The sequence below is a fragment of the Condylura cristata genome, unplaced genomic scaffold, assembly GCF_000260355.1.
Source record: "Condylura cristata isolate star-nosed mole 26May11 unplaced genomic scaffold, ConCri1.0 scaffold00033, whole genome shotgun sequence".
Taxonomy (NCBI): Eukaryota; Metazoa; Chordata; class Mammalia; order Eulipotyphla; family Talpidae; genus Condylura; species Condylura cristata.
Genome location: NW_004567134.1, coordinates 9,784,107 through 9,795,593, shown reverse-complemented (window position 1 = coordinate 9,795,593; position 11,487 = coordinate 9,784,107). Strand labels below are relative to the sequence as shown.

At 47.2% G+C, this 11,487-nt stretch overlaps 1 protein-coding gene across 1 annotated transcript in view; it reads right to left on the bottom strand.

Moving 5' to 3' along the window:
- Nucleotides 1-3,323: 3,323 nt before the first annotated feature.
- The window catches only part of LOC101627429 (collagen alpha-4(VI) chain-like), a 66,112-nt gene continuing 57,948 nt past the window's right edge, over nucleotides 3,324-11,487 (bottom strand). Inside the window, exons 33-37 of the mRNA XM_012732075.1 lie at nucleotides 9,732-9,822; nucleotides 7,410-8,099; nucleotides 5,189-5,285; nucleotides 4,056-4,186; nucleotides 3,324-3,499 (exon numbers count right to left, since the gene is read on the bottom strand). Coding sequence (XP_012587529.1) covers nucleotides 3,324-3,499; nucleotides 4,056-4,186; nucleotides 5,189-5,285; nucleotides 7,410-8,099; nucleotides 9,732-9,822 — 1,185 coding nt within the window. The remainder of the gene's footprint in view (nucleotides 3,500-4,055; nucleotides 4,187-5,188; nucleotides 5,286-7,409; nucleotides 8,100-9,731; nucleotides 9,823-11,487) is intronic.

Below are 11,487 nucleotides of genomic sequence, written 5' to 3'. Positions count from 1 at the left end.
AAAAAAAAAAAAAAAAAGGTAAACATATGAGCAGATGAGGACAAAGATGACTCTCCACTGATCTATCATAAGCTAACAAAAGAATGCTTAGCATATAACAACATATTTTTGTATGAATAGGTATTACTGTCTCATCTACTCTTATAAGTTTCTACATCCCAGTCCAGTTCTGAATGTCAAAACCAAGATATTTCTTTTTAAAAAATATTTTATTTATGCAGAAGTGGTGTACAGGCCAGAGGTACAGGGGCAGCAAGAAGATTCACCAGAGACAGAGTGGGGAGAAGAACAGGCAGATTGACAAAGTACACTGCTGAGGGGAGCAGCAGTGAGACAGGAGAGGTCTGCTGCACCATGTGGGTCACCGGCAGGGTGAGGATCGAACTCGCACTAAAGCAGCTGTGGCTTGGCTTAGCTTCGCAGTGCAGCACTCCAAGCTCCTGAGCCACCAGGGAGGGCTTCAAACCAAGATATTTCTAAGGAGCTCTAAGATTAAAACGCAACTAAATACTCTGACTTCCTAGTGTTCCCTTAGAAAAATTATCAAGACCAGTGTTTTCTCCTAACAAAGGAATTCCGATGTAAGTGCTATGTTCTGGTGAAAAAAAAATAAAAGCCTTTAAAATGTGTCCACTCATAAGTGCCACTTTCAGAGAAGATTAACTTGGGCCAACACTGAAATAGGTCTTTCATGAATCAAGAGCCTTATTAAAGATGACTTCAATTCACATTTCCTGGCTTTGTGTTTCTGTGGAATTTCTGGATTACTATGATGCATAAAACATGACCGTCCATTTCAATCAATTCATTTGAAGTAAGGAACTGCTAGTAACAGCACATTTTACGCCATGCAGTCCCAGACAACTCCCTAAAAGGATGACGAAATAGGGTCCTCAGGAAGCGTCTCTGGAACACAGACCAGAGTGTAGGAAATTTATAAGGAAAAGACCTTGAGGTTACCATCAGTGGGAGGGACAGGAAGCAAACGAATTAGACCGAGAGGGACACTGAGCTGAGCTGCAGTCCCAACCAGGGTCTCAGACAACCCCTCAGGTAGCTTTGGAGCTGAGGTGACCCTGGCAATGTTCTCCCAAGCTTGGAGCCTAGACCTTGTACGCCAATACTGACCAGGCGCTGGACACATCTGCTGTGGAAAACAATGCATTTTTCTTCAACTGAGAAAATCTCCAACAAAAGGCTAGCCTCCAAGGAGCACCTGCCATAGGCTTACGGCCTGGAGAGAATAAACTGTTTGTCAGGGACCGTGGGGGATGCTGCATCCTGATTTTGATGGTTGCCACAGCTTTGCTTATTCCCTAGCTTTACCACCCCTGGGTTAAATCTCAATTATTTTTTGCCTAGTTATGAAGCTTAGAACAATGGAATCCTTCTCTTAGCATCTTTGTGTCTTTTCTCGTTAAAATTTAGTCACATTGGCCCTCCCTGGTGGCGCAGCGGGTTAAAGCACAGCACTGAGAAACTAAAGCCACTTCCGCATGACTTCGATTCCCGCCTGCCCCGGAGGTGACCACATGGTGCGGCAGACCTCTCCTGACCCACCCGCTGCTCCCCTTAGCAATGTATTTCGTCGATCTGCCTGTTCTCCCCACTCTGTCTCTGGTGAAGCCTCTCGCCGCCCCTGAGCCTCTGGCCTGTACCCCAGTTCTGTATGAACAAATAAATAAATCTTAAAAAAAAAAAATTAGTCACATTGCTAAATCTTCTCTCAGCTTATTTCATTCAATTCCAGCGTCATGCACCTTGTTTAATGTGCTTAATAGCAGATGCTGTGGGTTGCACAAGGCTTGCTTTGTTTTTGTTTTGTAAATGCAGCTGCATGTGATATATATACACCCAGGGGGTCACGCCATGTGTTTCCAGTGTGTGCGCTTATGAGTGAAATTGCTCGTCTAGGACATTTGTGTTTTCAGTGCTAATATGAAATGCCAAAGTACTTTCTGATTTTCACTCACAACAGCCATGTCTGAGTGCGCCCGCTGATCTGGCTGTACCACTGGGAGAGACTAGGAAATGCTGGAAGAAGACCTCCAAGTCACAACAACAAACTAGGTTTTCAGTAGTATTCCTCACCCACGAAGACAAAGAGCTATCTGGCCACGGCAGGATCTGGCTGATGGCGCAGGTGTGGCAACGTTACCGTGAGAACTTTTACTTCTCTAAATACATATCCAGGGCATTTGCAGACAGAGACTTCACTGCTTCTTCCTTTTCAAATCTTCTGCTTCTAAATACTTTCTCTTACCTGCCTGCATTGGTGTTTCACACATTTAAAGTTATATTACTAGATATATACAAATATTTATACTTCTTATCGTTAGGAAGTGAGATATGGACAGAAATAAAATTGTAGAGCATTGTTGAGGAAACATTAAAAATCAGGACCCATAGAGTCCTGTCTAGACAGGCAATGCCAAGGTGAAAAGGCTCAGTGTAAAGAAGACCAGGGGCAAGTGCTATAAATACGATGGGAAGTGACAGGGAGAAGCATGTACAAGGCAGCCTACAGAAATAATGATGAGTCCTTTCCTAAAAAGGGGTAATCAGAGATGTTTTCACAGAGGTCATGAGAGCCACAGATGATGGATCTGGTAGGTACTGGGTGCTTATTGAATTTCTTTTCAAATAAATGGGTTAAGGCATTACCCTCAGTAGTATGACCCAGGCAACAGCATGTTCAGATGGAATGTGGGATTTCCAGGAAGTTACAAGTGATTTATTTAGCATCACCTGAATGCTGCCATCTTGCCACCGCAGTCCCTCTGCACTGCCTCCCCCCACCCCCACCCCCGCCAACACCTGCTGTGTTACGAGTACAGTGCCCACTGCAGTCGCCCATATCACACTTGGGCTCACACCAAATGGAATCCAGAAAACCTTTATTTTCACACTAGGGAGCAAGGATGAAATTCTGCATTAAAAGACCCCGCTTTGTGGCAACTTCCATATCATCTGGTGACTCAAAAATTCAAATTTCAATTTATTTCCAAATTAGGTTTACTTACTACCAACACTAATTTTCCTTTGGCTATGTAGTATCCCCTGCCCCCGCCCTCCAGTTAAAATAATGTCATAGAGGTCATGTTCATTTAAATAACTTTCAGGAAGGTTTCTGTTACCTTTCACACTAGCATGTCATCCTCAAATCACAAATCATCTGACCCAAATCCTTCCTGGCAGGAAAAAAGTCATTCAGCGAGTTGAGGCATCTGACCTCAACTCTTAGGAACTCTGCGGCTTGCTCAGGAAACGTGGTCTCTGGCTTCACTGGCTGCTAAGACGAGGCAGCGCTTCTGACGCTGTCACTAGAGGGGCGATGGGACACACTGGGCCTCACAGTCTGCCTTGGTTTCAAACCGGTTGGCATTGCCCCCACAGCTGCCATACCAGAACTGCTGGCACGCCTGCAGCCCCCTGTCGTAGTACCACTTCAGGATGTACTGCTGGCACTCGCCCTGCATCGGATCCATGGAACAAGGACCTGCAGCAAAGCAGATGCAGAGAGAGGTGAATTTCCTGCATGAGCATGAGAAGGAAGAAGAGAGGGTTTGGCGTCACCGAGCTGCGGATGAATTTTAGCTTCACCACCAGCAGCAGGCTGTGTGACCTGGAGTAAGTAGCAACTTCTCGGAGCCTCAATTTCCTCTGTCATAAAAGCAATACATTTTTTTAAAACCCTACTTCACACTTTTTTGGTAACATAGTACATATGTGAGAGGTACAATAAGTTGGGCCCCCCAGTACCCCCTGAATTAATTCCATCCAGTAGGAGATTTGCAAGGCACAAGGTCTGTCCTTGAATGGCTGTCAGTGAAGTGCTTCAGCGGCACACACGCACTCTGTGCGCTTGAAAGGAAAGTGCACACTGACACAGGGCAGAGGAATGCTTTGGGATGGTAAAGATTTTTTTTTAAAAATGAGAATTTAGCTTAAGGAATGGGAGTCATTTTTGTTTTTACCACCAGCAGTGCTTGAATTTCTCTCTTTTCCCATTTCTCTGTGTTCTGAGGACATGTCTCGTTCATTTTCCTCGGCACCGTATCTGTTCATTTCATACATTTCAAGGTCTGGCGTGGCTTCTCTCTTTTCCTCTAGAACGAGGTCTGTTGTTTCCAGCGTGCTCAAATCAGCGGCAGAGCCAGGAATGTCAAGCTGGTGCTGGGCAAACCTGCACAGACAGAACCGTGAGGCGCTGCATTACCAAACCAGCAGCACCATCGGGGGACAGTTCCCCGCTAATGGCGCTGGGCCCAGTGAGCTTCAGACAGCAAGCTTGACGCATGTCCTGATGACAAGCTGTTGTCTTTGTACAGATGTTTGGACAAACTTCAGAACATGTTTAACAAACAAATCATGTGAGGAAAAACCAAATGCTGAGCTTCGGAGAACAGATGAGTGGTTGTGGGGAGGGGCAGTGAAAAAAGTGGGTATGGAGGATCAGTGGTATGGTGGTGGGTGGAATCCAGGCTCCTGGTAATGATATAATGCTGTGAATCTAAAAATAGAATAATCTTATCAATCAATGTTACTTGAATTTTTTTAAAAGGGGAATCTTACAGAGGTTAAAGTTGACAGACACCATTAAGCAATCAAAATGATAATACAGAAAAAAATAGTAAATGTAGGGTTATTAATTTTTCCTCTGAGATGTGGGGGGAGAGTCAGTAGAATGGAAATTTTTCATGTTTGCTTTTATATGTGTATGTGCTCTTTGAATAGTTTTATGTTGTATAATGCAACATTAAAAAACAAGAAAATGGGCCCTCCCTGGTGGCCCAGTGGGTTAGGATACAGCACTGCAAGCTAGCCACAACCACCTCTGTGTGAGTTGGATCCCTGGCCCCAGAGGTGAGTGCATGGCATGGTCAGGAGCAGACCTCTCCTGACCCACCTGCTGCTCCCCTCAGCAGTGCACTTTGTCCATCTGCCTGTTCTGCTCCCCGCTCTGTCTCTGGTGAATCCTCTCACAGCCCCTGCACCTCTGGCCTGTACCCCAGTTCTGTGTGCATAAATAAATAAACCTTAAAAAAAAAAAGGAAACCAAACCATGTCAGAGTTGTCAAACACAGGAGCATCCTTGGCTCAAGAACTGGCCTGTGACCTCCCTTTAGACAGACAGTCTCCTGCAGGGACAGAGCTACAGACAGCCTCGGCTCTGCCGCCAGCCCACCTCTGGATGGTGAACAACGGTTTCAGCTTGGTGTCTCCTCGGCTGGGGCCCTCACATTCTTCAATCAGCTCCGGGGGTGGGTACTGGTTTGTTCCACCTAAATACAATTTTAAAAATTATTTTTTTCACTGTATTAACTTTAAAATAATATGAAACTTAAAATAAGTATGAAGTAAAATAAAGCATAAAAATAAAATGTTATCTAAAACAAAAATTAAAGACATGAAATCAAAGCATAACGTCAAACATACACTAAAACAAAATGAAAAAACAAGAAACTTAATTAAAAATAAAACAAAACCAAAAATCCATTAACATACAAAATCAGAGTTGTAAAATAAATTCAAATGAAGCATAAAATATAAAAATAAAACAAAATAAAAACACGAAATTCATCCTATCATACAAATAATTTTAAAATAAGATCATAGCATCTAAAGGTAATAATATAAAATACAACCTAATATACAGAAACATAAACAATGAAATGAAATTTAATTCCTCAGCATCAGTGAGCCATCAACACCATCCACTGCACTCCTCTCCTTCATCTCCTGCAAAGTCAAGGAATCTGAAGTGCAGGCTGGGTCAGAGGCCCTCCCAGGATCACACAGCTCATTGGAGAAAAGGCTAAAACTCAAGCCAACTCGTCGATCTTTGTATTTCTTAAACTGGAAATACAAAGCACACATGCTATGTCCGTGCTTCAGAGACGTCCATCAGTGACGGGTATCAGTGATGTAAGGAAAGATGTCCTCAAAGCCCCCTCGGCATGTCGCACCCACTTCTACAGTGAGACACAAAGTCTCCCAGCGAGGACGAGGAGCGTCATATGTCACAGCCGCGCCCGAGCAGCTCTGGGCATGTACTGGTGGATGAAGCCCAGTCCGATCTCCCTTACCAGGCTTGGGCTACTGATCTGAGACTGGCCACCGATGAGTCTGATTCAGCCTGCTGACTGGTGGTGAGGACACCAGGTCGGGAGGCAGGACACACTGTCACAGTGCCCCCGACTGCTCACTGCGGGTTTCATTCACTCCACCTGGTGTGGGGCTCCCGGACTTCGTTCCTGTCTGCCTCCCCCTTCCGAGATCCTTGGAACCTCTGAAAGCAAGCGCCTGATACGTCTGTCATGTTACTCACTGACTAGCAGCTGCAGCAGCATCACATAGAAAATGCAGAATATCAGGTTCTAATTAAGAACCCACATTTTAATAGGATGCCCAGGAGCAGTGCATGCACATTAAAACTTAAGGAACAGGGCCCTTCCTGGGGTGCAACATGTGGGGACGCAGCATTGCAAGCTGGCTGCAGCCGCTTCGGTGCGAGTTTGATCCCCGGCCCCGGAGGTGACCCACATGGTGCAGCAGACCGCTCCCGGCCTGCCCGCTGCTCCCCTCAGCAGTGTACTTCAACGATCTGCCTGTTCTGCTCCCCACTCTGTCTCTGGTGAAGCCTCTCACCGCCCCAGTTCTGTATGAATAATAAATAAATCTTTAAAAAAAAAAAAAAAGAAACAGGGTCCTCCCTGTTGGTGCAACCAGTTAAAGTGCAGCACTATGAAGCTGTCCACATCCACTGGAGCGAGAGTTCGATTCCCAGCCAGGGAGGTGACCCTCATGGCCCTGCAGACTCTCTTGACCCGCCCACTGCTCCCCTCAGCAGTGTATTTCAGTAGATCCGCCTGTTCTGCTCCCCACTCTGTCTCTGGTGAATCTTCTCACTCCCCGTACCTCTGGACTGTACCCCAGTTGTTGTATGCATAAATAAATAAATATTTATAAAAAAATTGAGGAACACTGTCATGTATCTCTGGATTCTGGATTGCTGAATATAGTAATAACTATACCTTTACCTTACATACAGCACTGGGGTTTTCAACATCCCTCCACACCCACATCTGAATGCGGGCTCAGCACAGGAGACTGTAACCCTCATTTTGGCTTATTAAAAAAAAAAAAAATTCAGGAGGCTAGGAGTTAACCTGAGACCTCCTTGCCACCAAGTGAGAGGTTCTAGACAAGACACCAGCATGAGGCTCGGCAATGACAGCTCAGGGTTTTCAGGAAAGCGGGGTGCTCTTTGGGCGCTCCCAAGGCGTGGGACTGCAGCACAACTCAGCAAAGATGAAAGCTCACTAGCTGCCTACTCACCCAAATGCTATGCCCTTAAGCCCCTCTCCCCACTCCGCAGAGGCCACCCCACTGCCAGGGTTGCTCACTTTTCAGGAGGCTCATGAAGGCCCGGATGAATCTCCGGGCGTAGGTCATCTCTGCATCCGAGGTTCCCTCTAGGTGCAACAGGTGCTGCTCAGGAGGGTCACTGGCCATGTGGGTCAGCTCTGCCAGCCCATGAGGTCCCAAATCTGGGTTCAAAGCCAGCACGAAGAGAGTGATGCCTTTGCACTTGGCTTCCAGGGACAGGGTCCACAGCTTCTCCCGGTCCCAGACGCTGGTCTCGCTGCCCACGATAATGAAAAGGACCTTAATCTTCCTGGGCAGCGGGGCTGCCAGAAGCACCCTCTTCAGTGTCCACTCCAGGGCATGGCCTAGCGCGGGGGCTCCCTGCAGGGGTTGGCCTGCGACCTCCAGGTTGTGGATGTGCCACTGCATATGTGTCTGGTGGTTGTAGGTGGTCAGGTGAAACTCTTCGCGCACAGGAGGGCGCCCAGCGCCGGGCAAGAAGCCTGCGGTCGTGTGTGTCACCAGCGCCACACGTGCCCCGTAGGGGGATTCTTTGGGCTGTGTAGCCACATGCAGGTCTTCTAGCACAGTGGACACCAGACTCAGGGCGGAGCGGTACACATTTGTCCCAACACCGTGGGATGCATCCACCAAGAAGGCCAAGTCCATGTCCAGCTCCAGGGGCGTGGGCCTTGCTGGCCTGCACTCCGCAGCTGGTCGGCACTGGTCTGGGAAGGAAGAGCAGGCAGAGGCCAGGGTTAAGCACATTCCTCTCCATACAAAATACATGTCCAGATTCTCAGTAAGGCTGGCTGCCGCTGAGCAAGCCGTAAGCCAGTGTGCCCATTTTCAGAAAGACTAGAGATGACCCGTAGTTATTTAATGTTTTTTTTTTTAAGATTGATTTATTTATGCATACGGAACTGGGGTTACCGGCCAGAGGTACGGGGTTGAGCGGATTCACCAGAAACAGAGTGGGGAACAGAACAGACAGATGGACTGAAATAAACTGGGGAGCAGTGGGTGGGTCAGGAAAGGTCTGCCATGCTATGTGGGTCACCAACACCCCCCCCACTCCCACTGCCCCGGCTGGGGATCGAACTTGTGTTGCAGTGGCTTCCATAGCTTCTTAGTGTTGTGTTTTAATCCACTGTGCCACCAGGAAGGGCCCCGATTTAATGTTTTTAACAGTTGGCCATGCGGATTCCTAGTCTCTAGGTTGAGAGACACCTACCTGGCTCCACCCCAGCTACAGGCCTTACTGGCTGTGTGACTGCAAGCAAATGACTCGGCCTTTCCCATGCCTCAGTTTCCTCATCCATCTGATGGAGATCAGGACAACAGTAAAAATACCTATCTTATGAGGCTGCTCCCAATGTTTAAAGCTTAAAAGTGAGTTAATATGTAAGTGTTCAAAACACTCTCTGTGGCTCAAGTCCACAGCTGGCCTGTTACCTCCCTGGAGGCTGACAGTCCCTGCAGGGACAGCCTGGGAATAACCTCTGTTCCACCTCAACCTACCCAAGTGGCACTGAGTAACAGTGCAGGTCCAGCAAACACCAGCCAGACTTCTCCTTCTACAGGAAAGGAAGCTGAGGCCCAGAGAGAGAACTTACTCGAGTGAGATGTCGGATGGGGAAGCACTTGGCCGTAGTAACAGCATCTACAAGTGGAGAGGCCTGCACTTGACTACCAAGAGCCCCGAGCCAAGCTCTCCATCCAGGACTAGGTCTTTGTGTGGGTCAAGCAGAGGAAGCAATTAAATCCCCCTCTGACTTCACCTCAGGACTCTGGTTGTCACAGATATAAGTACAGACTCCACTTGAACACAGGCTTTGCACAAGGGTCTCTGGCGCAGACTAGCATGGCATGTGGGATACAGAGATGAAGGCTGGAGACACAGACACTAAATAACTTGCCAGATCACAATGTCCCCAGGCCTTGATCTATCCATGCAGAGATTCTTCCCATCATGCTAAAGTGTCACTAAGGAAGGAAGCACAAGGCCCACCATCCAGAGGTGCCCAGCGGAACAGGTAAACGAGCAGGGCAGACCAGCAGTAACACAACAGGGTGGACTTAGGGCCCGGGGCACTAAGACACAGGCTGCACCCAAAGGGGCTGGCATTACTCAGCTCTGCTGATGGCCGTACCAAGGGAATGCAGCATTTGTGATTCCCAAGATGATTCTTTCTTCCTAAGAAAAACTGGACACTCAGACTTAATAGGAAATTCTTGATTTTAAACTCAGCACACAGCAAACAAATGTGCATCTGTGTAGCAGATCTGGCCTCTGGCTGCCAGCTAGTGCTTCCTGTTCGAAAGACACAAGTCCAGTCAGAATGGCTGTCCAGGCTTACCATAGCAGAGTGCACAGCGGGCCACGAGCTCCACATCCTGCTGGTATTCTGTCTCCCAGATAAACAGATGAAATCTGTTGGTTCCATCCATCTAATCCAAACACATACAAAGTTTACCCTTAACTGGATGGAATTTCAGGCCTTTGTTTTCATGTTTTCCCCCCCCCAATTCAGAAGAGACAAACATTAACATATTTTTATAAGTGTGTGTGTGTGAGAGAGAGAGAGAGAGAGAGATCTGGTGTTTTGTGAGCCCTTTGGTTCTCTAGTTCCAATCTGGAGGCTGGACTATCATCGGTGAGGGATGTGAGCTATGGGTCTTTAGACTCCCTATGTGTGTAAAACTCAGCCAGTGTTATGATGTGTTGGAATAAGAAGAGATAGTTAAGTTCAAGCATCTGTAGATTCCATAAATCTTTATTAACTGACCTCTGTATGCAGCATGCAGTGTGCCGGGAGCTGCGAACAGGGTCAGGCAGGCCCTTCCAGGGCAGTGATTCTGGCCATGTGGCTTTAGAATGCAGAGACAGCTGAGAAAGGAGTGACCCCAGCACAGGTGTTTCAGATAAGTCTGGTTTTGACAGATCGAAACCAGAAGGCAGAGTAAGAAGAAATAGGGAAGGCTTTGTTTATCTCCTTCCTACTTACATTAATATAATAACTATTATCTTGGATTAAGAGTAAAATATGAGTTACAATGATAAATCCAACCAGGTCCATGTCCGGCGACGGTTACGTGATCAACAAGCGTATCCCCTCTACTCCCCATGGCCACAGCTGGACGGTACTTGCCCACCTCCCCTGCGGTTAAGTGGGACCACATGGCGGGGTCTCACCAGGCATGTGGCCCTTCCCAGCACCGGTACTCCAGCCCATTGCTCCCTCAGCTCTCATCTGGATACAGGGGACCCAGAAAAGGTTTTGAGGCTCTAAGGTACAAGGGGCCCTGAAACAGATGCATGCAGCAAATACCCTCCCTTTCACTCACATGACCCCCCCCCCAGCCCCCTCTGCCAAAGACCCACATGAACTGTAACAGATGGCCCACATGGCCCTTTATTGCATGAAGCCTTGGAGACATGCAAGGGCTAGAATGGTTTTACAGTAAATCTGCCCTGACAGTTGTCAGGATTTCTACTTCATGGTGAAGTTAGAAATGCTATCAGATTATTTCCCTGAGGACCTGAGGTATGGTCTGCAAACACAGATTTCAGAGCTTGGCCATGGCCTTCTCTGTGTCTACTCTGCCAAAGCATGCAGGTCAGGACCCCACTGACAGTCAGCTACTCCTTAATCTCTGGCTGAGGACAAGCAAGCTCTGGATCTTCCTCTGGTAGCAAGGTGCTGGATATGAACCTGTCCTGCTAGGCCTCAGGGCTGCTTTAAAAAAAAAAAAATGCTATAACACATACTCCTTACAGAGTTTTTCAGTCCTGTTTGGGATTGTAGCAAATCCCAAACACTGCCTCAGAATGATCTTACTTAAAAGAAAAACCCTGTGGGGGGAAGAAATGCAAAGAATTGGACTTTTGTTTGTGTTAATACAACACAGAAACACATGGGAACTTTCCTCAGTTGAAAGGCAAAATGCATCCTCTTGTGTTGTTCCCAAGCAAAAGCAGCCTTAAAATAATGCTTTTCCTGACATCCCCTGCTCATGGATCGGGAGAATTAACATCATCAAAAGGGCCATCCTGCCAAAAGCAATATACAGATTTAATGCCATCCCCATAAAAATCTCAATGACATTCTTCAA